At 40.3% G+C, this 26,741-nt stretch overlaps 1 protein-coding gene across 4 annotated transcripts in view; it reads right to left on the bottom strand.

The window, feature by feature from the left end:
• GRM3 (glutamate metabotropic receptor 3) overlaps positions 1-26,741 on the bottom strand; it is a 108,163-nt gene that overhangs the window by 45,361 nt on the left and 36,061 nt on the right. The window contains exons 2-3 of one of the 4 annotated variants that reach the window (XM_084512170.1): positions 22,422-22,530; positions 182-785 (exon numbers count right to left, since the gene is read on the bottom strand). In XM_084512170.1, coding sequence (XP_084368296.1) covers positions 182-679 — 498 coding nt within the window. In that variant the 5' untranslated portion in view covers positions 680-785; positions 22,422-22,530. The remainder of the gene's footprint in view (positions 1-181; positions 786-22,421; positions 22,531-26,741) is intronic. The other 3 variants (XM_084512173.1, XM_084512172.1, XM_084512171.1) reach the window with 3 other exon arrangements.

Genomic DNA, 26,741 nt, shown 5'->3' with positions numbered 1-26,741 from the left:
ACAGCAAGTGTTTTAAAGGATAAATCAAACTAATACAAATTCAGTAAAGGATTATACGCTAGATTGAACCTCAGGGTAAACTGATTGATCTAAGACTTGATTTTTGTCCATCCTATATGAGCAGAAATTCACAGGAATGGTAGATAAAAAATTCTCACCTGCCAGGGATACTGAGTCTTACCTGTATGGAGACGCTGCTATAGGAACCACCTATGACTCCTGCAATGAGTAAAGGTAAATTCTCTTGAATGGCATACGAGCCATCTGGGCACATATACTCTGTTTCGTCCACTTTAGTCAAAGATGCCCTGACAAACTCCAAAGACTGTTCTAAGGCATATGTATCCCTGGAACATGTGTCCAAGATGTGGACTCCAAGCTTAATTCCTGGTAGCAAGTAGTTGTCTCTGTTGATTTCGTCAATGGCAAACAGCATGGCCTCCAAGCGCTGTATGCCTCGGTCTTCATTGATTCTCCCACATTCTTCTATCCCGGTGCCTTTTTCGTTGATTGGGAATAAGCCACCTAAGACCAGGTCTCCTTCTATCTTGATTTCCTTTCTTACAAAGCTGTGGTCACTTAGGGAAAGGAAAACTCCTTTGGAAAACAAAGCTAGCGCAAGGACTTGGAGTCTGGTGAACATCTTCGTTGGTCTTGTTTTAGCAGCTCTGAGAAACATGGGTAGGAGCCAAAGTGCTCTTCAGTCCTTCTGGTCCATCACCAAAGTTGAAGCACTGTCCCACAAACCAGTGAAGAACAAGCCAACAACGCTTTCTGCTGCACCTCTAAAGAAGAGACGAAGGTAATTAGAAAAGGCAAAAGGAGAAGTGAGTTGTTACAAAGCCTTTATCAATAAACCATTCAAGAGCAGTGTTAAGGGAATGCTGGATAGCACAGGTGATGAGAAATACATTTGTCTTGTGCTCTCATACAGCACCTTATTCCACACTCCATAAATGATTGCAGACTAAGCATCTGCTATGACAGCCATGCACAAAGATCACAGGCACATAGGGTGATATATCTGATGTTGACCACTGCTCAACAAAGTTTTATATTTTAAAGACAGAGACCACACTTGGTATTTTTCTCATGCCCTCTTATTTCATCCTCTCTCTCTTCTAGACTTGGAGTCTTATGCATTATTATTCACTGTATTTTCAGCTGCTCCTAGATTTCCTTTAGCAAGTTCTTTCTTTCTTTCTTTCTTTCTTTCTTTCTTTCTTTCTTTCTTTCTTTCTTTCTTTCTTTCTTTCTTTCTTTCTTTCTTTCTTTCTTTCTTTCTTTCTTTCTTTCTTTCTTTTTCTCTCTCTGTCTCTCTTTCTCTCTTTTTCTCCTTCTCTCTCTCTCTCTTTCTCTCTTTCTTTTTTCTTTTTTTTTTTTTTTTGATTGTAATCTACTTACAATTCCTTCAGCTATAGCACTGCCACAGTGCTATCTCCTTGCTGGTAGCTTTTGCTGTGCTCAGCACTTGGCCTTCAGATCAAAAGTCTCTGGCTGAAGTCCACCTGCCCTGCCCTCCTTTACCGGCCTGCTTGAGCAATGAGAGGATGGAAGAAATCATCCTCTTGTGGTTTCACCTCTATTTTTGGGCTGCACAAGTTGTCTGAAACACAGAAGTCCTGTTTTACCAGGTGGGAAATGAGGGCTGTATGTTAGACAGACAAACAAAGCCATGTTGGGCCGTTTTACTGTCAGCATGCTCCCTGGCAGGGGTTTGACTCGGGTCAACAAAAACTTCTCTAAATGCTGCCTGAACAAGCTACACAGGCAAGCAGAGACCAGACATCATTCCCGATGAACAGTTTGGATGTGTCCATAAAGTTTTGTCCCTTTAATGCTGCTTGGTCTCAGCAACAGAGAATGGTTTGTGGTCCATTTTTTTTATTGGCATTGCAGTTCTGCAAGACTCTGTACTAAGTGACCTACCAAGGGTAATTATTATGTGGAAGGCCTGGAAATTGAACCTGAATCTTCATCAAATGCCTTAATCACAAAATCATCCCTCCTTAAGGCACAAAAGAATTTCTTGCAAGCAAATTAAGTCAAAAAAGAAAAAAAAAAAAGAGATAAAAGAGAAAAAGAGGAGACATGACAAGGAGGAATCTTGTACTTGATGCTTGCTTAGGGCATGAAAATGCCTACAGCTGGACTTGCTCTCTTTAATGTTAATCACAGATCAGTGCTTGGATCACAGGGAGAACAGAGCAGTGATGTATGTACTTAGGATATAATTTTACTCTCACTAAGGTCGAGACATTTTGCCAATGACCTTAAAAGGAGAAAAATCAAGCTTTAGAGTGAAGATCATTTTGCGACAATTCTGTAACTCATACACAAAATCTATTTATGCAATATAGCTTCATGATTTATCTCTGGGCTCCTTGTCAATCTCTCTTCAAATATGTCTGTGTGGCTGCCTTGATCTCCAACTCTTCAGATACATCAGGTATGGTAATATTTAAATAGATCGCTTTAATAATTTATTTCTGTACTTACCTTTTTATTAGCAGAATACATATTACTATAACCCTTGCATGGTTATTTATAACTTAGAAATATTTAACACAAAGGAATTGAAATAAGCAACAATTAAGATTTAACAGTGAATGATGAGAAAGCTTATTTCAAGACAGTTGTTTATCCAGGTAAAATTTCAATATTGCTTTACCAGGTTGTGTGAAAGATAGTGTTTTATTCATATTTACTCCAAAAAAGTTCTCTCCTAAAGGTGTCATATGCACAGTTAAAGGTCTTTCTCTCCAATCCTAGTAATACATGTATAGTCCGAGCTGAAGGCTGTCTCAGCAGCTTTTTCCATTCAGAAATATGTGATATATCAATGGAAAACAAGCTTCACCATCTCCCAGTGATCTATAAGCAAGCCAGATTGCTGATCACTTGTGGCTTATTAACCAGTTTAAGAAAATATCTTTTCTCTCTAATGTTAGGAAGGGTAGTGAAGTAACTGTGTTCAGCAGTCATTTCTGTTTCAGACTTAGTACTATAATTTGTCAAATAATATTCAAGCATATACAGGACATATAAACATGATGACGATACCCAATTGCAAATAATTTACAGACAAAAGGGTAACATTTGTCATATACTTTTTTGTGTGCTTAATAATTCAGTTGGACCAACTTCCACTGTTCTCAGTCATTAACACACTATATGGATAAAAAAAGACCTTTTTATTTTTTTTTTTCCCATGTAATATTCATCCTATTTATTTCTGTAGCTTCTATCATCACTGCATCTCAGCAAATATTCATGTATTTATCCTTGCAACACTCATAAAAAAATTTCCCTTGTTTTACACTTGGGGAAAAAGAGGCACAGAAAGATGAAATGAGATTCTCAGAAGAGTCTAAGTCCAGATTTCCATTTGATTGGCACTCACAGTCACTATCAAACTTTGAAAAGGGCTCTGCTTCCCTTTAGGCATTGAAAAACGTGATTTTGACTGCTCTGCACCCCATAGTTCCCAGAAGACCTATAAGGTATTCTAAAACCTCTCAAAGACATGCCTAGAGCATGGATTTACCACGAATGACAAGGAGGCTGTTTTCGTCCCTCTGCTTCCTTCATAGGTGCTAGTTACTTCAAATGGTGTCACCATTCACCTTGCATCACATCTGTGTCTGAGGGATCTGTGTTTCTGGTAAGTCAGTAGTAAATATTAGAAAAGGACCTCAAAATGTTTGTACATTGCACATAAAAAGGGTGTATATGAAATGAATGTTGCTATGGTTTGGAGAAATGGTTTTCCCTACAGATAATAAAAAGGATTTCTATATTTTCTATATTTTACCAGTGAAGCTTGCCCTGCTGAGCGAAATGTATAAATCATGGCAGAGCAGAGGATCATTCCCAGCAGATGTCAAGGAGCAACTGGAGTAGCTGAGAGCTGGGAATGGGCATGACCATTTCTCTGTTTCCTTGACACTTTGCGTTGAGGAATGCTGAAGGTGTCCAAGGATGGGAAGGCAGGAGGTGGTGGGAAGCCCACGGGGGCTGGAGAACAGGGATGGCTAAGCCCCAGGATCCTGCTCTAGCTGGGGACACGCTGCTTGGTGCCCATGGGTTGGGGGGCTGCCACCTTAGCCTTCTGCTTGGCAATGCCTATGAAGATCGACACCAGACACATAAGCCAAGGACTTTCATCTTTGTTTCTTTAATCTGAAAGAATATCTACAATCAAAACAATCTACTCTGTCTTGATGCTGTAGGGAGACACCACACAGACAACATCCTGCTTTCCAGGAAAACATGATCATCCTGTTTTATGTGTTCAAATTCTTAATTTATAAACAGGAGGCAGGTACCAGGAATGCTGCGCTGGGCACCAGATATGTTTCTCTCTTTCTGCAGGCTTGGTAGCCTGTGTCCTGCTGCCTGTGTAGAGGCATTGCAGCATCCTGTAGAAGAGCAAAGGTGTTGTATGTGGGTCAGGGAGTGGAAATGTTAGTGCAAAGGCTGCTTGGTCTGGGGGGCTTCCCCTCGGGGCTCTCAAGGAGTGGTGCTTCCAGGGGCAATGGTTTCTTGTTGGGGTGACACCTGAAGGAAGATGCGAGATTTGGGTGGCCGGTGACTGGAGTCTCTATGGTGACACTGAACAGGCAGCTTGATGTGAAGGAGAGAGGTTATTTTAAAGCTGCTCGCAAAGTTGGGCTAGCATTGCAGTTTCTCTCCTTTTCTCTCCGGCATGCACCTCCCACATACCTTCTCTGCAGCTTGTATAATTCACAAATGTATATACGGACATTTTGTACCTATTCCAGGCTAATACAGGTCATATTCCTGCCCTGAACTATGCTACTCAGTTACCACCCTGAGCTGACCCTTGCCATTTCACCACACTGACAATACCAGCTGGGCTTTGCAATAATCAACCCCTAAAAGCATGTTTTGGGGATGGCAAGTTAACATTTCAAAAAGGAGTGCCTGCTGATCATACTGCAATTCTCTCATTTTTCATTTGTATTTAATGTTTTAACTCCAGCTATGGGCAGGGTTATGTTGTTCTAGGTGTTCCCTTAATATCAAAAATATTGAGAATATGTACAGCCCAATAGACTGTGGATCCCTGGTGGAAATAGATGTAAAGCCTAGGAGTAGAATCAATCCAAATATCAAAATGAAAAATAAACAGAAACAGGCGGGAAGAGAAAGGTTTCTATGCCTGGATCAGAAAGCTTCTGCCAGCACTTCCCCACATGAATTTCAGCCAGCAGCACATGGCTTGTGAGACACCTTCACTGGGCACTCTGCCTTTGGAGCCCCTTCTCTTTCCACCACAAAGGTCCCCAGGGGAGAGTGACATCTGCTTGTGGGGGACATTGTCAGCAATTCCTTCAGAAAAAAAAAATGACTCACTTGTGCTAAGACAGCAGCTGTGTGGCTTTTGTTGAAAATAACCTTGTCTCTTAGTCTGAAATATTCTCTCTGTCTCTCTCTTTTTTTTCTTTTTTTCTTTTTTTCTTCCCCTCTCCCTCCCCCTCCCACCCCCCCCAGCTATTTCCGTGCTTGTAAAAAGATGATTGCACAAATTCAGCGCTGGGTGCCAGTTTGCTTATTTACTATAGATGTGCACATACTTCTTTCCATGAAAGCAGCAAGAATGAGAAAAAGGATGTCTGGGTTTTCCACATTCAGTATCCCAGTGATATCATCTACAAAACAAAATCTCTTTGTGGCTTTCTTCCAGGGCTATATCCAAATGACAGCTCTGGTCTTCTGCAGGATTTTTGCTTTCAGCTCAGAGAGCAGATCCACCTGTGCTATCAGTTCAGGAGTGAATCCTTGTTAGGCTTAGTGCCTTGGGCACTGCAGTCTATTTTTCTAAGTGTCAAACTCTGAAAAGAAGTGCAATTCCATCTTTTGCTTAGCCTGATGACTTTTAAGTGGAGTATGATTGTTCATAGTGCGGTGACAAATTTTCTGAAACGTTCCACAATATCAGTACCAAAGCCTGGCAGCAGCAGGCTATCCAACAGCTGTAGACTTTCCAGTTCTCCACTCATAAGGCTAAGGACAGGATGAGAAACTTTACTGATTGCACCTCAGATCTCCTACCTGGTTTTTAATGACATTTACTAACTAGCAAATATATCAGTCTCCATGAATGGGCTAAAATTCTGGATTTTTTTTCCCCTCCCTACATTGTGCTATCAAAATTCCCCCACATTTTTCCCCCTTGCAGTGTTTTGCAAGGCTTATCTGTTTACCCGTCTTCCTGAGAAAGGATGCAACAAGAGCTGATGTGGGTGCTGGAGAAGATTATGTTTAGATTTATAGTGGGTGGCTCCCTCTTGGCAGTCATGGATTTTTACTGCATTATTCAGGACTATAATGTGATATTGTGGTGCTGGAGCCATATGTCAACTTGGTATCACCTACCACACTTAATAAACTTTCTTTAGAGGAGGGCTATGCCTGGTGGAAGGTCACAGGGGAGGCTCCCCATGCCTGTGCTCCTGTTGCACATTATAACATTGAAGCTAGTAGTTCCATCAATATATCTGTCTCCAAGGGCACCCCAAAGGAGATATATCTTTCCCTCAGTCCTTGCTGTGCCCTACAAATCTCAGCCTAGGGAAGCACATTTCTAAAACAATTCCAATTCTGCCTCAAAATTCTGATGTGTCTTTAAGGACTGACACAACAAGTTAAACGCCACGATGTCTTTCTCCCAGAGATCATGGATAACTTGCACAGCAGCATTGCTCATCCAACACATTTGGCACATTTATATGTGCTCTGCCAGAACTTGACCTTAACGCTTGATGAGAACTGCTCTGAAAGATAAGATGTCTCATTTCATCGGAAAAGAGTGATAGAAAAGCTTGAGTCTCCTTACCAATTATAATTAGGGGTGTCATCACCTCTGGAAAAAAGAATATTTTTGAAGGAACCCAAGCCTTCCAGTGGCAGATATGTGCCAGGTACACAAATTGCTCACATCCTGATTCTGGCTGGCTGAAATTTGATAGCTTGAATCAGGAAGTAAAAAGAAGAAGAAAAAAAAGTTTCAGAAAGGATGGTGAGGTAGAGAAAACAAGTAAATTTCTTCCATGAAAATGAAAATATTTCCTTCATGAAATGTTAATCAGGTGCTGACGCATAAATTTGCTGAAAATAAATCAAAGTGATTTTCACTTTCTGGCTGTTACATCTATATTTATTTCATTTTATTTCCTTGAGAAAAAAAAAAAATGATAAAAATGGTTTTATATCTAGGTGATTTTGTTCCTTGCATTTCAACTTGGATATCTGTGCTTGAAAAACACTAATTAATACAATTACCGCTGACAGTATTGTGAATACACAAGTGATTCAAGTTTATTCCATGCATGGGATATTGTAGAAGTGTTGCTGATCTGTTTGAAAAACCTTAACATTTTGGGGGGTGATTTCAATATAAAGAATGACATCCAAAGCAGGACTTAAAATGTCGGTGTAGAAGGAGATTATTCCTCTTAAAATACAAATTTATATTCTGTTATGTTAGAGGAAAAGTGAAAAAGAAATCAGAACACCGCATTACTGTTTGTACTGTGTTAGCATCAACAAGAGATGCTTTATGGTTTCTACAGTGTCAACATACAACAGATGCCCAGCCCTTTCCTCAGAAATCTATGGCATATTCATACCATTTCAAAAATAGAATTTAAAATATTCAGTTCACAGGAAAACAAATGTTTCCGATGTGATATTCTTGAAGTTTCCAGATATTAGAGGACTCTGTAGATTACAACAGGACCTATTAATTTAGCCTAGCAAGGAACAAGGAGCCAGTGGAGATTACAGGACATTAATGTGATGTGGAAATATGGGTCTTTGCTTCTTATTAAATCAAATGAATGTGTTTGGCACTGGCTGAGCCCTTCACAGTGAATTTGGTCTCAGAAGACAGAGCCGCAGCAAGCAGACCCCCACAGCTAGAGATCTGGGTCAGGCCATGCAGTCTCCTAACTCGTCTGAGTTTCTTCAGTACTTTGACAATAAGTATATTCAAGTGTATTGGGAAGCCCAGCCATGAGCCTGAGGCTTTGCACCATCTGGACAATTTGTGGTGTAATGATCTTGATGTAATGCAGGGTTAGACCTTTGCAAGTCCCACCATCTTCCCGTCTGTCTTTTTTGGATTGAGCTGAATCCTACTGCTTTTTATCCATCTGCTTATTTCTTCCAGGCATTGGCGACAGCTGAAAGCACATCAGCAGAGACAGCAATGAACAGACAAGTGCTGTCTGCTTATTGATTGTGTGTTATTCGACTTTAGATTCAGTCTTCCTGTGTGGTCCCAGAAACACATGGAATAAGAAAAGTGGGAATACAGAGACTGTGGGGACAAAGGAGCAGCTGGCTTCTGTGACCTGTGGATGTCACAGCAATTATTCCTGCTGGGTGCTGTGGGGATGCCGTCACCATGCTAAGGTCAGCAATGACAAAGGCTGGGTGAGAGAGTTAATAAATGTATGGCACAAATGTAGAGTTGTTGTGAACCATTCAGCAGCATGTCCTTCGATGTAGCTATTAGCTAGGAGGAACTTATATACCTGTGCTAGGTGAAAGCGAAGCTTAGCTGGTGAAGTTAATGTCTGCTTAAGGGGTACCTGTGCATTTAGTCTCTGGACAAGTGTGTAGCCTTTCTCTCTCACTTGATTCTTAAGCACGACTTTTTTTTTTTTTTTTCTTTCCTGCCCTCACAGAGCTCATTTCTGTCTTGTGCTCCTAACCACCTGTCATCACTCTGGAACATCTGCAGAGTTTTTCCAGGGCCCAGATCTCTCAGTGAGCATCTCCAGCTGATGTGCTCTGCCTGCGCGTTCTTGGCTCCCTCCGAATGGCATCGGTGCGAGCTGCCAGATTTCACTCTCATCGCTCCTCTGCCAAGACATTTCCATCACTCTGTGGCAGTGGGGCCAAAATACAGATGAACCAATGCATATGTGGAGGGCAGAGTCCTTTCTCACTAGTGCTGCTGTTCGGATTCAGTTTGGCTATAAGCACTGCCAGGGTTAGTCATGCATGCCTGGTAAAGTTGTCTGTACCCTTTCTCTTTACCCGCATGAGGGATGATTTTTGCTGTCACCTAAGGTGATGGTGGGACCTAATCCTGGCCTGGAGCCACAGGTAGCTGCATTCAGATATGGTCTGGTACACTCCACCTCACCATCAGGTCAGGAGAAACTTTTCTGAAATAGCAAAGACAAAGGCCGCAAGTAGGCCAAGCTACATCCATGGCTCCTCCTCACCCATCTGTAACTTGGTCACAAGTCAAAGAAAAGCCTTCTAAGGTTGGTGATCCCTTCACTGTCTGACCTGATTGCCACAGCAGTACAAAACACTCAGCTGTGAATTTTCCAAGAGGGTTTCTCTCCTTTGTCAGATCAGGCAATATTTCTCCCTCTGACACACGCACTGGGAGCTCTTCAGAGCAGGAGCTGTTGCCTTGCCCGTGGCTGTTCGGTGTTGCACTCTGTCTCACCACCAACAACCACTTAGTGATGAGAATCAATCTGCCTAACTTGCATACTTAGCATAGGGCAATGTTTTAGGCACCTTTGACCTCCCTCAGGAGAATCTCCTCATTACTCTGACTTCAGGACCCTGTAAGAAATACATGGGATATCTCTGGAGACCTTCAAAGGCCACAGAAATATTTTTAATGAAAACTCAGATAGTTGCTTTAGGAGGACTTGCTCACCTGGCATCTACAAAATGAGCAAAATGAGATCAAGGTAAATCCTCGATTACATGAATAGTGTCTCACCTGCTGGTTGTATGTTTTGTTATGTTCTTCATAAAATCAAAGAACTATAGAGAAGGATCAAAAATGATGAAAGACTCTATTCAGGTTTACGAGGAAAGGAAAGAATTGAAGAGTTTAGCAGTGGATTGTAGCTTTTTTTTTTTTTTTCTGCTGATGTGTGTATTGTGTGTGGGGTGTGTTGTTTATTTTTATTTATTTATTTATTTATTTATTCAGAATGAAAGGATTAAAAATTTAACAACAGTAGCCTCTCTCTAAATGATCCCTTCCCCCTCATCCCTTCCCCCTCATATGAAGGCACCAGAGCCCAGACTGGTAACTCGTCCATCACATGAATGTTACCTCCAGGCTACAGCATTCAGTGGAGTGTGAAATCACAATTAACGGAGCAAGTGTTTTGTAAGTGAGCAGAGACTGCTGCAAATTACATCCTGCTATTAGCTGATTTCAGAACAACACTGTTGAGCAGCTTCATGATTACTGGGCTGTGGCGTGTATTAAAAAAACATTAATAAAACATAATTGATTGTGAATTGTGCTTACTTGCTTTATAATTTTAATCACAAATGTCACAGAAGTTTACTGGAAACAAAAGCTGCATTCAGCTATTGTGAGGAACTGGATTGTTCTAAAAAATTTAGTGAACTTGATTCACAGCTGTTGTAGATCAGTAAACTACAGATACCTATGGGTTCTGCTGACTTAAGAGTTCTGATTTGTGTTTTTGTTCCCCAGTCAACAAAGAAAGGTGTGAGATTGCCTTGTCTCTGCCAGAAAGTACCACTGGGAGCTTGATGGAAAAAATATCCTCAATCTCTCAGAGCTGCCATTCACTTGACTTGCCCTTAGAAGCAGGTAATGTCACCAAGAGGGAACAGGGTCTGGTGGTTTATTTTTACTGAGAAACAAGCAACAATACAGAACTGTACTTAGAAATTCACTTTTATTTCTCTCTTTTGAGCTCAAATTATTTTCAAATCTTAAATTGTGTACCCTTACGGGAACCCAATAGCATTTAATTCTGATCCATGACCCTGTCTCTTCTCATGAGCAGACAAGTTATGCCACAGTAGGCTTATGGCTATATTTTTCAAAGTTGGATGCTCTGGTATGAATACATGGATTTTAAAAAGACCATCCACAAGCAGATTAATCTGGGACTTTGACAGAATTTGGGTCCCAGCCAGTGATGCAAACTGCCTGCTCTTCTGCACCACTTAATGCTGCTCACTCTTAGGCTGAGAATCCCCAAAGCATTTAACTTCAGGCACTGCCTGCACTTGCTGGTCAAGGGAGAGTGACACTTAGCTCCACTTATTAGCCAGATTTAGTCAGAGGGAGACTGAACTGTGTCAAAGTCCCCAAAGAAACATACTGAGGTACGTGGGCTGCACTTTGTCCTAACTGTTTTGCTATGGGTATTTAAGCTCTATGAATTTTCATAAAGTTTTCTCACTTTACAAAGAGGTGTTTTAAAGCAAAAATAAAAAGACGGGAGTTTTTATTGTAGCCACCAGAAATGCTAGTGCTAGCAGTGAAGAAAAATCTTAGAAGATGACCTGAAATGCAGTAATACGATACTTGCATTATTGATTGACTTTTTGGCAGCCTGTGTCTTGGCAAATAATCTGATATAAACAAGGAGTAGATTGCTGAAAAGCATTTCCTACTAGCAGAGTTAGCAGTACATTTTTTTATTCTTATTTTTTATAAAAATAAAAATAAACCCATGAAAGCCAATTTTTCCTGTTTCTGGAAAGTTATATCCCACAAAGGTGGCAACAAACATGCCTCATGCTGACTTCTGGCATGAGACCAAACATAATGCCAATACTATGCAGGCTTGTTTCCTTTTCTGACCCAGCTCTTAGGTAAAAGTGCACCCTGGACCAAACACCTCCCGACTGCACTGAGCTGCTCCTCTTTCCATCTCCTCTGTCCATCCCTCAGACCTCATGTAAGCCATTTGCTTGGTCCTTTCATGTGGCTCCACAGGAAAAGATATACTACGTATGTATATATATATTTATGTGAAGAGCCAGATCTGATCCTCATGTCCCCAACACACTTGCTGCCTTCTCTTACTGTAAATGGCTATTGCTATGGCAACAACTGCTTAATTCAAAATGTATAGGGGCACTTAGTACAAATTATAAATGATGAGATACAGCAGTGTGCTACGTGGAACCACAGATTTATGGCCCACCATGGATCTAACCACCATTTGCTCCAGGACAGCCTGAGGACCTTGCCACCTGTGGTCTGGCATCTTCAGCTCAGTGCAGCACAAGAAACAGCTCTCTCTAGCCCTGGCTTTGTCTTTATTCTTCTGTGCACGGACAGTAAATGGCATTTCAGCCATCTGATCAGCTACAGAATTGAGTTTGTTGGCATATCAGGCAGGTCCTCGATACCTTTGCCAAAATACTTCATGGAATGAAAGTGTAAGGGGGAAAATCCTTGGTAATGAAGTCAGGGAAAGACACAGGCCCTATTTAGTGTTTCTCAAATGTTATTAGTGTTCTCCACCAGCATGCCTGGTGGCTGGTGAAGGGACCAGCTGTGCTGCAGGACAAAGCACACCTTGTGTGTGTGACACTTCTCCTTGTAAGGAGCCTCTCCGTGGTGCCAAATCCCAAACATGAGAATTATATGGTTGATAGAACAGAGGAGGAGCCAACATGAATAATTTTAAGAATTCCTGGTGAATTTAGGAGAGAGCTGTTAATTCAATCCTTTACTTGCTTCTTTCTAAACCTGATTAAAACTGACCTCTGTTCTTACGTACAGCCACATCTTACAAAAGGCCAGATGAAAATATCTCTACTCATTCTTTACTCTTTCAAAGAATCATGTTAATTGTTTAAAATCATTTAGAGGGAGATATTTTGGCCACTGAGGTCCTTCTACATAAAAAGTCCTTGGGAAATCTTTTCTGAACTCCAGTCAGAGAACCAGTGCACAAGAATGCCAAACTGACTAGGATCTGAAACAGGTTTGCTGGCACCATACAGACTGCTGCATGATGTGGGCCAGCTATTGAGGTTCTCTGTACCTTGTAGTCGCTGTTTACAGGACAATGAGCTTTTACTGCATTGACAGTACTTCCATGGTTTGCACAAATCAGTGTCTTCTGCTTGTTTTCTGTGGGAAGACATGAGTGCCCTGGCAGAGCGAATCTGGATCTTAATTTGTAAGTGGACTGTGAACAGTGAACCTTCCCTGTAGGCTTCTCTGGCAGTGGTTAAAGCTGGTGCCTAAGAAAGACAGCAAAAATTGAACAAGTGCATATTGCTGCTTCCCAGGAACATGCTTGCAACCTCCAACAATTTACAGCTCAGAGGCTTTCTTCACTGAGGGTAATGTCTTTGGATTTGGTGAATAGGTTTGTCTTCTGTGAACAAGTACATTTGTCCTTTGAACCCATGAAACTGTTAGCATCCACCAAATTGTCTTCAGAATTTTGAAATGAGGTTCTGGAGGTCACCAAGGAAAAACACCTCTGTTTTTTTACTGGGGAGAACCACCTCCCTGATTGATAGAGTCACTTCTCAGATGCTATGCCTCTCATTTTTATACCGGAAAGGTGATGTGGCTGGGTAAACACCATAAAAGATAAGGTAATTTCCAAATTATTCCACTGAAGAAAAAAAAAAAAAACTAATTTTAGGCAGCTAAAGTGAGATTCCTCAGTTTGTTTTCCTTTACTGTCAGTGGAGGAAGACAGGAACTTCCAAATGGCAGTTCATGTCCTGGCTGGGTTGAAATGCACTCTGCAGGTGCTGCCACCACTACAGAAAATGCCATGGTGGATTTTGGTCAAGGAAGAGTTAAAACTGTTTTGCATTTCTTTTTGTATAGAGGTTTATTATTTCTTGAAAGATACAGTCCATATCAGGGATGTACTCCTCTCTTGCTCCAGGAGGAGTTAGATCTGATTTATTTTGGGAGAGCCAGTGCTGAATATCCTACTTTCTGTGTGGCCTGTGTGCCTTGTAATAATAAGCTTTCCTGTTATTACACTTCTTATCACAATTTAAGATTAATACTTTTATCCTAAATTTCACTGAAGCCAGCATGAATGAATAATAAATCCATTAAAGAATTTGGGAACTGGCCAAGAGTCACTGCATGTGTTTGTTAACAAAACTGAACCAAAGGTGAGGATTTCTTTTCTTTCCTTGCACCTCCTTGCTTTGATCAGGGAGAAGTTCCACATCTGCCAAGATTTCTCCTGACCTCAGGAACATCAGCAGCACTGTCCATGCTGCAGCAGGAGCACAAAGAATGCTGTTCTCTGATAGTTGCCCCAGATTCTTCTGTCGAACACAGATTGAAAAATGTGAGCTGGAAAACCACAAGGCCAGGTGAAAAAAAAAAAAAAAAAAAAAAAAAAGTAGGTTAGGAATCATACATGCCAGATTGTGATCCAGACTGCATTCCCCTCAAGGGCATATCTTTCTAAATCCACAGCTTCCTTCACGGGGCAGGAACATGGCAGAGGAGAGCAGATGACCTTCTTCCCTTTGTACAGATGTGTGGGGAGAAAATGGAGGGAGGGAAAGAGGGTGCCTACACCAGCCCCACAGCTGTAAGAGGAGAAGGATCCTACATCAGAGGTGATGAACTGCAAAGATCTCTTTGGTGGAGCAAGGAGAGAAATCAGGAAGCAAAAGAGAGCCCTGGACGTTGCTCAGCTCCAACCTCAGCAAAAGGTTCATAGCCAAGCCATTGCTGAGCCTTGGGAAAAATGTTGGAAGTCTTATTAATGGTGCCTGGGCAGAGGAGAATTGTGGAAGGAGAGTAAGCATGGAAAAATGAAACAATTTGAAGAGGAAACTTTGAAATTTGTTTGCTTTCTAGGGCTTTGGCAAAACCCTAGATCTTTAAGTTACATGGTGGTTTGCAGGTGAGAAGAAATGTAGGTTACAGAGTTTTAAATCAGGTGATGCCATGTGCATCTAAGACCACCAGGATCAGTTTGGCAACAAACCAAACCCTCCCTTCAGGTCTCCGACCCAGCTGCCGTGAAAGGTGCTGGCATAGTTTTCTTAGGAAAGCAGAATCAGTGTGGCCAAAATCCTAAGCCTTTTCCTGCTACACACAGGAATGGAAAACCTACGTTCAGGATGAATGAACTCTGTGAAAGCAGGTAACAGTACTCAAATGGTTAATCCTATGACCTCTCTCCAATACAAAGCAAAAAAATTATGTAAGGAACAGTCCACTTTTTTTTTTTTTTTTTTTTTTTTTTTTTTTTTTTTTCCTCACAGGCTGCAGTTTTCAATCCATGCAAGTGGGTTGCGGAACAGACACCTTCGTCTTCAATACGAAGCTATCTTGTGCAGAGGTAACAAGTGTCAGGGACAGTCAGTTGGCATGATTTAAAGATTTCTCACTGGTCTGAAAACCCTACCAAACTGTTATGTGTGCCTCTCCTGTTAGGCTTTCCTCTCTGAAACAAAGCTACAAGGTATGAAACCAAGGCTTACTGAAATCAGAGCCAAAGTTCCATGAATTTCACTCAAACTCAGGCTACACTGAGTCTCAGCTTGTGTATTTTCTTTCTGATGTTCTATAAGGCCAGGGCATTTTATTTTATTTCCAGGACTGATACATTGTCTGGCAGTTTCCAGCTGATGTAAGACAAGTTACAACAGTGACATAGCCCAAAGGAGTATTATGAAAAGTCTATTTTCCTGTAGCTTTCTCCTTGGAGGATTCTCAGGTGTCTGATATTGTGGCTGAGCTCACTCTAGCCTTTCTTTTTCAGTGGGATTTTAATCTTGTTCCGATTCATTTACTCACCCACCTTCCCTTCCTCAAAAGGAAACCTGTAAAAAATGAATATCTTTGAGGTCCACATTTTGACCAATTTTGTTGAAAATGGCTAACATTCAAACTTTATCAGAATTGACCATTAATGTAAATGCATAAGCTGTATTTCCTTAGATATTCTTAGATATATCTTCCTTAGGAATCTGGATGGCACCTGGGTGCCACTGACAGTGAAGAGGGCCTGTGGATTCAGCCAACAGAGTTTTCTACATCAAGTGAACTCATTAGATTCCCATTTACTCAGTGAGGTCAGTGTAGCCAAAAGAGTTGGGCGTGCAATTTGTTTAATCAAATATTGGCATCCATTTTAGGCTGAATCACACCCTCCGCTCTGTTGACTATATTGATTTAATCCACATTAAGTCAAGACAGCTAGTTCACATGCAGACATCTACAACAAAGATGTTCAGATAAGATGGATTCCCCCTTCAGCAAATTTACCTTTTTGATATAGCAAAAGACCAGCCCCTCTGTCACATTATTTGTACACTATCAGACTCCTGTGTGCCTTAATACTGAAAAGCACCCCCACTGTGATAAGAGCCATATGAAATAGGAAGAATTCACATTTTTCAAATCCATTTCCATTCTCTCTATGGGTAGTGTCTTGCTGGCTTTGAGCTGTTTTGTTCGTTGAGCCCAGAGGATAAGCCTTTTTTTTTTTTTTTTTTTTTTTTTTTTTTTTTTTTGCACAGCACATTTCTCTCTTATATGGCTAATGCTAGTTTATTCTCCTTCAAAACTTACATAATGCTTTTACAGAAGAATGCATCTGTGATATGCTTTTCAGGTTGTTTTTTGAAAAATATGAATAAACCAGAAAAAAGGGGAAGATTGTCAGTATCTTTTGCAGCTTATCTGTATTCCAACTCTACTCACGGGAAAATGCAGAGTCAATTTAAACCAACCAAGTGTAATAAATATGTTTTTTGATTCTGTCAGCATGGCTAAAGATGAAAGCTAATGGCAAATCCATAATACAGTCACAGAGATCAAATGATCTATCAATCTATAAGCTTACATTCATGACAGATAAATGCTCTTATTATCTTTACAGCATGCCCAAGTTTGTCCAGCACGAACTTGGTAGTTAACTTGGTACCCTGTAGCTAGGATTCTTGTATGTACAATGTTTACTTTTTACAATAGATTTGCAGATGCTAACAGTTTCATTTCGTCAATCTGTCAGCTGCTCCCTGCACTGATCACTGCTCAGCTCCATCCTTTATCAGCTCTCAGACTTTTCCCACTCCTTGTTCCCAGTCATAATCCTCTCAGGCTCCTCTTTCAAGTCTTTCTGCTCCTCATGTCTGCAGCCTTTTTCTCTCAATCTATTCATCCACTCTAAGACACTTCGGGTGCCCTTATCATTTCAGTGGCATTTTTTTTTTGGTGTTTCTTTTCTTTTCTTTTCTTTTCTTTTCTTTTCTTTTCTTTTCTTTTCTTTTCTTTTCTTTTCTTTTCTTTTCTTTTCTTTTCTTTTCTTTTCTTTTCTTTTCTTTTCTTTTCTTTTCTTTTCTTTTCTTTTCTTTTCTTCTTTTCTTTTCTTTTCTTTTCTTTTCTTTTCTTTTCTTTTCTTTTCTTTTCTTTTCTTTTCTTTTCTTTTCTTTTCTTTTCTTTTCTTTTCTTTTCTTTTCTTTTCTTTTCTTTTCTTTTTTCTTTTTTCCTTTCCTTTCCTTTCCTTTCCTTTCCTTTCCTTTCCTTTCCTTTCCTTTCCTTTCCTTTCCTTTCCTTTCCTTTCCTTTCCTTTCCTTTCCTTTCCTTTCCTTTCCTTTCCTTTCCTTTCCTTTCCTTTCCTTTCCTTTCCTTTCCTTTCCTTTCCTTTCCTTTCCTTTCCTTTCCTTTCCTTTCCTTTCCTTTCCTTTCCTTTCCTTTTTTTTCCCTTTTTTTTTCCTTTTTTTTTTTTTTTTTCCCTTTTTTTTCCCTTTTTTTTCCTTTTCTTTTATTCTACCTGATTGCATTGATAACAGAGACAACACCCTTCTGGTTGTCAGCCCCAACATGGCTGAGGACACCAATTGCACCAAAATCCTGGCTTTGCCTCTGTGCTCTTGTCATTCTCTGAATGGATAAAGGGGTCCCAAGCAGACACTGTGAAGCAATGCAAGCTCCTTCTCTGTTGTGTGAGATTATTCTAGATGGCACTAGAAGAGCTGAGAGGCTCAAATACATTGAATGAGGACAGATTCTTTAAAATCTTTAGCTATTGGGCTCTTAAGAGGGTTTTCCTGAGCACGTGTAAGCAGTGATTATTTTGAAGGGCTGGTAACAGACCGCTTCGGGATATTCTCAGAGGTTTAGTAAAAGTCTTGACCAAATGCCTCTTGTCCTCACTTTCGGTGCCCTGTTTTATAGCATAAGCAACAGCATTTGCTTTTGGAATAAAAGCTTGCTACACACTTATAAAATGACAAAACAGTGCTCTTACGTAAAACCTGTCTGAAAACCTCACCCTCACCCTGTAAACCTCACCCTCAGTCCACTCTCAGCTCACCTTAAACTGAACCTCACATAGACCACATCCAACCTTTCCATTCAACTCATGCTCTTCAGAGAATCACGTGATGGAAATGTTTGACAAATTTAGGAACAGGCACCACTGAAAGGGTCTCTTAGGTTGGGATAAAACTCATAATTTTTTCAAGCTGAATTTAAGAATTTGTATCTGTTGCTCATTCAGCATTCATTAGAGTCAATATGAGACCTTTGACTGACTCTGGTTTACTGAGTCAGGAGCATTATAGGCTTGAAATATGCATTCTCTTGTACACACATCCTGTTTTAAGCTAGGAGCATAATCATCATGCTCACTGGAATCTGGTGAAACATTCCAATTATGTTATTGTAGTTATTTTTTTATGGATCTGGCCCATTGTTAACATTAAAATCATTTTGTTCTCTTGTTCCAGATATTCAGCATAATTCATTCATTCTGAATGAATAACAAAATTTTGTACTTTAACTGAATCTTAGAATCTTGTTTAAAACCAGTTAATATCTTAAATTAAACATGAGTGTAATGTGGGAAGACATAGGAATGAAATACAGATCCATAATGTTTCAAGTGGAAAAATTAAATTCTTTCCTCCTTCCCTCTCTTATTTGATGGATCTAGTGCAAAGTCTATTGAATTAGAATAGGTATAGTAAGAAAGCCTTTCTCTGAAGAGTAAGTCAGAGATTTTGAAAATGTATGTGTAGGTGTTGTAGAACTAGATCTTGTCTTCAGGAATATGGACACAACTGCTTTTACTGTCTGGGACAACAGTTTACCTGACATACATACAAGTGAAAAAATAATTTTTGACAGATGCATGTTGATGCCCCCTGCAGCAAGTGTGGGTGGGTCCTCATTGTAAACATCTTCAATAAGGAGAAAAATAGATCTGCAAAATGAGTACATGTACCATGTTTAAATGACTGTTAGAGCTCCATATCAGTACACCAACTGATTATTTCCATTTTTGGCAGAAGGTGCAAATTTTCTTCATTAATACATAAAGGTCAACAGGAGTAGTTTCCAAATTCATCCCTGCTTGTCTGTTGCATCTCAGGAGCCACAGAGAAGGAATTAAAAACTCATCAGCTGGTCAGCATGGAGGCTGGGAGCTTTGATGCTTTCAGCTGTTAAGCCTGCTGTTTCACATAACCCATTTTCAACTCCTAGATCTGTTGCTCAAATCAATGTGTTGATGTTTGGTTGCAAGCAACACTGTTTCAGACAGGGTAAGCAATTTATAAAATTTCCATCAGGCTAAGAGTAGCAATGAGCATATATAAGTATGTATGCATGTGGGCTTTCTGGCTGCTTTCAACAGTCAGGAAACAATTACAGTAGAGCATTAGCTGTGCTTCAGTGCATGTTGAGAGTTTAAAGCAATGGCATGATTTTCACTCAGGAACTGCTAGTTTCCCAGGTGGCTCAGCAAGACAACATGGAAGGAAACCTGCCACACACCTCATTTTCCTTTCATTACTTCTGTTTTAAACACCTAACATTTCCATTCAGAAATATTGTTTTAATGAGCTTTAGACAGTTCTCTCCGCTCCACTACCTGAACTAATAAGCAATAATATTTTTTATTTCTTTACTACTTAAAAATCACCTTATAGCTGAGGATAAGTACCGTCCCTTATGTTTTAACAGTGAGAAGCTGAGGAGAAAAAGCATGGCTGTGAATCAATGGCAGAGGAAGCAAAGAAAAAGGCACTTCTTTCCCAGTGCCAGGATCTAATACTCAGGAAACACTGGCATTAAAGAACAATGAAGAGACCAAGGAGCTAGGGACAGAAAGGTGTTTTTACCTTCAGTACAGCCACGTCCATCTGCAATGCAGGAGTGTAGGAAGAAGTGGTTCCTGCCAATATGGTTGGGGAAAGTAGACACTATTTTGGGTACCAAGATTCTTTTTGAGGTCTTCATTATCTCATGTTTCATTTTATTCCCAGAAACAGTGATTTATCTCCCATCGCTCTTTACAAATGTTTCACTTAATCACATCACCTTGGCCACTTCACCAATGCTTCATAAAGCTGTTTTTTCCAGAAAGATGCTGAATTCCACTGGGGTAGTGCCCATAGCAGAACCAAGAGGAGAGAGCTCTACAGTGTTAGATCAGAACAAAAGTGTCCAGAATATCCATTTTCCTTTTGTAAGAGAGAGAACATCCTGGCATTTTCTATGAAGGTACCCTTCAGTATTTTCTGACTTTAAGGCAATCCCTACTTTAAAGACTGACTTCCACAAATCTCTTAGGAAAGTTCATGTTCACCCCATATTTTCTGCAGTCTACTCATTAAAATCCATGAGAATCTTTCTATAGGCTTTGGGCTTTGGCTCACAATGTGACATAAACATTCCTCCTCCTTTCTCTGGAAGAGGTCCAGTCTAGTAAGTAAAACAGCGCTCGGAAACTTGGTTCCAGGCTCAACTCTGTCTTTGGCTCACCTCTCTGTGCCTATATAAAACAGGGATAATATTACTTTTTGACTATGTGGGTGTGTCCTAAGAGTTAATGCTTGTAATGTGCTATATACTATATATAGTATATAGGATATTATAATATTATATTACATGTATATACCAGTGAATGGTAGTCTAGGCAGTGAGTATACAACCTAGCCATCTTCCCAGGGCTCCCTCTCCTTTCTGGGCACAAGCAGGTTCCTTCACAGGATTTTCAGAGCTCCTGGATTTGGCTTCTGTTCCAAAGTGCTTTCTGGACAGTCTTTCTAATGGCTGTGAGGGAGCTTAGGGTGGCTAAGCTGAAATATGAGGGTGTCAATAACCTCTGTTGAGTTGAGTTTAAATTACCCTGGGATAGAGCCACTGGCATAGACAGACAGCATGTAGTCAGTGGTGCTTGGCAGGCTGACACTGCTTTCTATAAACAGCCTTCATCTTGCAGCTGTAAGCAGAGGGTTGCTGGAAAGTCCTCCCCAGAGCCCTGAAAAAAGCCAAACTAGAGCTCAAGGTGCAGTTCCCAATATGCAGGGGCTATCAGGGCACAGAGGAAACCCTCTCTCCAAACAACTCTATCTGTGACCCCAAATCATGATAAGCATCAACTAAAGCCTCAGCACACACCATTCTGGCAAGCACCAGTTATTATTGCTATTCACTGTTCACATATTTCACTTTTATGTAATAATTGCCTTACAACTATGTTCACATTACCTTCCCTTGCTCCAGCATTTACACGCACTCAAAGGACAGACTATAAATATGGATAATACTTCTGCAAATGTAAATGTTTTTGTTTGTTTTTTGATGTTCACTTGCTTGACTGGAGTGTTCCACTTGAGCCTCATACCCTAGCTAGTTCCAACAGATTGTGAAGTGGGATTCAAGCCTGGGTAAAGACAGTTTGCTTGCTTTACAACACCAAGACAAATGCTGGTCTGAAGAACCTTTGTGAGGTCAATCAGGTCTAAGAATTTAAAAGCTGAAAGATTTACAGTTCCATTTTGACAGCCCCCTCTGCTCTTCATGACTTTTCCCCCAGCAATAGGATTCATTTAAAGCCTTAAAATATGGGAAGCAGAAAAAGAGTCATTAATTTTACTTACACAACAGCATCCACACTTGTAAGGTTTTGACAGCTTCACTAAACCCAAAGGAATTCAGATAGCTGGAGCAAATGAATGCGTAGCGATACTCATATTGAAAGGAGGTAGTTTTAGGGCTGAACACATATTTTCTTCCTGCAGGAAGCTGACAGTGATGAGAGTATGTGGGATGATTTACTACCGCATTCACGTGATGCTATTTAATTATTTTTTTTTCCTCCTGTTCAGCATATTCTCTTTCTGTTTCTGAAATCAATAGAACTGCAGCAAGTCAACAGATTATTTCAATATTTCTTAGGATGTTCTGCCCTTATCAACATGCTTAGTACCTATTGTTTTTGATAAGGAAAATAGAGTCCTTAAGTGTTGTGTTTGCTGCCTAGGAAGTTCAGATGATGACTGTGTCTGTGGGGATAAGAAATCCAACTGCAGAAAGATAAACTTGTATGTATGGAACAAAACACTTTTGGAAACAAATACAGTGGGATTTTTTTTTTACTATTATTATTTTTATCACTGCCATGATTTTGCTTGGAAAATATAAAACTTGCAGTGAATTCATAGGAATGTGCTTACTTGTTCAGAAGGGAAGACAGATGAAGGCAGGCAAACTGCAGAATAAAACATGAATTAAGTGATAGCCACTTGCTGATCATTGTTCTGCTGTCTGTCCATTATCTGTCTGGGTGTAGGTAGTAAATGCCACATGAATTTAAATAAAACCCATTACTCACACTCACTTACAGACGGGATGATAGGAGTTGCTTGACAGATCTTACGCAGGAAACTTGGATGTAATTGTGCCCGTTGCTGTGCTGATTCTCCTCCAGCAAAATCCTCTACCTGTGCAGGAATATTTTAAGACCTCACTAAATTTGAAATGGTGACAGAGCATTAGGGGTTTTTGCTTATTTGTTTTTTCTCTCATTATTGCTTCTCTAAAATAACAGATGGTGAAATCTCTCCTGAGTAAGCCAAATGCCAGCGTTTTCTCTTACAGGATGTCATGCAAAGGCACTAACAGCTCAGCTCCTACTAGCTCTATAAATTGATGGGCCTGCTCCAGTGCCTTTTAGAGTTCCTGGGTGTCATTAAAGCACTTTGGATCAGCTCCTTGAGACATCTGAATGAGGCAGCCAATCTGTTTTAAATACTTCCTTATTATTCCCATAGTTTCATGTGGACATGCTGGTAAACAAGCTAATAATCTCTGCTTTAACAACACTTTATTTTTATAATACCGAGCCCCCCTTACACACAAGTGTAAGGTCAGGTCACTTTGCAGGTAGGTTTAAAATTTTTTTTTTTTTTTTTTTTTTTTTTTTTGCCTTTCCTTCTTGAATGAGGAGCTTCCTATTTCTGAGATGGCCATTGCTATGGGTGAACACCTGTATGGTTACAGCTGACAGAGGGTAGATGGGTGAAAATGATCTTGATTGTATTTATATTTCCTTGGTCATCTTGCTGTGCTGTACTGAAGGAACATGGATAGTCTGATGGCTGCCAAGGGAAATTTAGAGCTATTTCATGCTCCTAGAGCAGTCCTAATTCACTCTCTTCTCTCGTCATTGTTAACTTATGAGCTGATGATCAGGAAATCTCAGCTGAATTCATGGTTCTGTACCAAGTGTGACTGTAGGGACATTTCTTCATCCCTCTAAGTCCCATATTCCCCACTGGTGATGTGAGACTAGTTGGAATGCTTTCATCCCACTGATGGGCTGTGAGACTCAGCTGGGCTATATTTATAAAGGCAAAGAAAAGACCATAAACTCAGATGTTGTTTTATTCATATCTACCTTGTATTTCTTGTTAAATTTCTATCTTGCTTTCAAGCATATATATCTATTTATGATCACCTGTTTTACTAGATTGCTTTTGTGATTTATTATTCAAGAGGTCTTAGAACATACATTGATTGAACACAACCACAAAATGAATGAATCGAGGAGTATACACATATCTCAAAACTGTAAAAATTAGAAACATTTGGCACCTGGGATTTGTATGCTCATGTGAGATGCTAGCTGCTAACAGTGGCTAGTGGTTTGGGAAGAGAAGACTCTTTTTGCATTTTGATGTGTTGATTAACACTTTCTGCTAGCTTGTTCTGCTCTGATTTGAGAATTCTGAGTATGAAAGAGGATAAACACATTTGAGAAGCACCTGTAATAACAATCCTAGGTCACTAGCACCTGGTTCACAGCGCTCAACATGTCACTGCACATACACACAGCAAAAATCATGACCCTCAGAAAAGAGACCAGACTGGCTCTGTACAGGTACAGGTACACTCTGTACATGCCTGCAGCTGAATATGTCCCAAACTGGAGACCAATTTTGTCTTTCTTTAAAGAAAAGACTCCTCAGCCATTCCCTGATTCCACAGATAAAATACCTGAATCTAAGAGAAATACTGTGGTTTAAGCACAATGTTGATGTTTAAGTTGGAGTCCTAACCTGGCAAAACACTCACTGCACTAGGCTTTATACAAACATCCAGAGAACAAATCCTTCCCTCATCATCTGTTTTGGATAAGAGTCAATAGCTGGCGACAAACACTTAGTGACACAGTAGCAACAGGGACCGGATATCTGCAAACCTGATATGACCCTGGTTATATACAGATGTTTGTGGGTTTGGTCTTTCATTACTCTAGGCCACTTTATATTTCAGAGGGATAAGCCCTGAATTTATCCATGTTGGCACTCTCCTTGAGACACGAGACAGCAGAGGTATAGAGGAAATAATGGCATTCATATGAAATGTCTTGAAGGAGAGTAAATTTCTTTTGACTGCTGCCTGTGGAGTTTTCATATTTATTGGGAAGGAAATAATGCTCAACAATTGTCATTGCCTCCCAGAGAAGCAATGCATCTGTTTGAAGGTGAATATTGTGTCTAAGCTCACTGTCTCTCAGACAACATGGCCTATGACAGCTGAAGTCATTTGGGATGTTCCAGTTAAAGGAATCTGGGACCAAATTCCCAGGGGCTATGTGCAGTTTCTGTACATAAAACTGTCTTTGAGTATAAAGGGGAATTTTCAAAAGCATTCAAAATCTCTTTTACCTTCTTTTATGGAATTAATTCTGCATTCCCTTGAACAACCAAATAGATCTTTTCTGCATCTTATCTAGTTTGGCTGCAAATATATTAGCAAATAGGATGGGCCAGGGACCACTCTCTGGCCAGGATGCCACCTGGCACAGCTGTGCTCTGCCTTTAAAGCCAAAATCTCCAGAACTGGATGGTCACATCCCAGCAGCCTGTTGTGAACGCTGCTGGGGCTGAGCCAGTCTCTAGCCCCTTTCCAGGAGTTGTCTTGGGTAAGTTTTCTTGGCAAAAAAAATCAAGGGCCAGGCAGCAATTAAACGATATGGATGATCACATTCAGGTGGATGCTCTGTCACTCTTTGCTTAAGAGCTATAGTTGCAACCTTAGAGCTCCTCTGACATGAATACAGATGATCAGAACTGTGTGCTGTCGGTCCTTCAGATGAGGACCTGTGTGCTAGCATCAATAACCATGTCTAGTCTCATAAATTAAATTTATCTGGGGACGTTCTGAGGCAATGAGATCAGTAGGCTTACAATAGTGCATCCGCACACAGCTAGCCTCTTTCAGCCACTAAAACAGGGTGCCCACATTGAAAAATACTTGTGGTGAATGGTCTCCACCATTTGCCAAGTCCCAACCCAAGTCTAGGAATTATTTAGGACAGTGCATATCCCAAGAGAACTCAGTGATTGTTATCAGAACCATGTCACGAACCATTCCAATTTTTTTGTATGGGCAGCTTATATCATCTAGGTCTTTTCACTGCCACTGTTTAGATTATTAGTAACACACAAAGACAGTCCTCTGCTGGAGAAATCTTGCCTGATGTATCCTAGTACTGAATTTGCTTTGCTGATAGCTGCATCAAGATTGTTCTTGGGCATCCTCTCCTGGATGAAAACACTGCCATGCATCTCTTCCTAAGAGGTTTTCAGTGTTAATCTTCCAGGTGCTAGCAAAATATTATTAATGCTTTCCACAATCCAAAAGCTTCTTAGCTGAAAACAACAGAGGAGACTGGGTGCATGAAGCAATGGAATCAATGAATGCGAACTCTTGGGTATAGACAGAGAGGGTATTTTCTGTAGATGCAAAGGGATGCTGGTGCCATTGCACAAGATATCATTTTAAGCTTGTGCATAATCTGTGTATAAATATGAAAAAAAAAATCTCATAGGAATAGGTGCAGAAAAAGACAAGAATAATAATCAGAAGACTGGTGAACCTGGTTTAGGGGAGGAGAGTAATGGGGCTTCACTTATTTAGATGAGTAAAAGAAAAGCTGAAGTTTTTGATAGCTCTCTCTCTACACCTCAGGGAGCTGAGTACTCAGGAGGGAGAACAGACTTTAAAGGCATTTCTGGTACAAGAATGTGTGAGTACAATCTGGGTCTGAATAAACAGAGATTAGAAATTATGAAGAAGATTCTAAACTGTAAAGGAATAAAGTTTTGGAAAAGCCTTCTAACAGCAGGAATAATAGCCCCCCAAAATAGAGAAAAGTCAAAATTGAAGAGGGAACTAAGGGCCTGATGGCTCTTGACAGAACAAACTGAACTCAGTGACCAACGAGGTTCTGCCAAGTCCTATATCTGATGATCTGAAAACCATCTAAGGAGACCATGTCCTGTTGATCTGCAGACAGAGGAGGTGGAAACCGAGTCTCAGTCTCTTCAGGGCTAAATGTGGGATGATGTCCTTGAGTAACAGCATTTTCATAGCAAAAGAGAGCAGGAGTAGCTCCTACAGAAATACACAAAGCTGTGGATGAATGGACTGGAAGAGTTATTTGTCCTAATCTGTGTTTGCAGTATCTTCCATCCTGGGTATGCTACAAACATGAAAAAATAGGAAGATATCTAGATACTAACTTTAAAATCAGCATATATTAAATTTAAGAGCTTTTATATCCAAATGGCTGCTCCATGCCCTAAATTCTCTGAGCTGTGCTTAATTCTTTTAGCGCATGTAAAAACCACCCACCCACTACTTC

This window comes from Aythya ferina (genome assembly GCF_964211825.1).
Source record: "Aythya ferina genome assembly, chromosome: 1".
NCBI lineage: Eukaryota > Metazoa > Chordata > Aves > Anseriformes > Anatidae > Aythya > Aythya ferina.
Note: the sequence above shows the minus strand (reverse complement) of the source record. Positions and strands in the feature narration are given on the sequence as shown.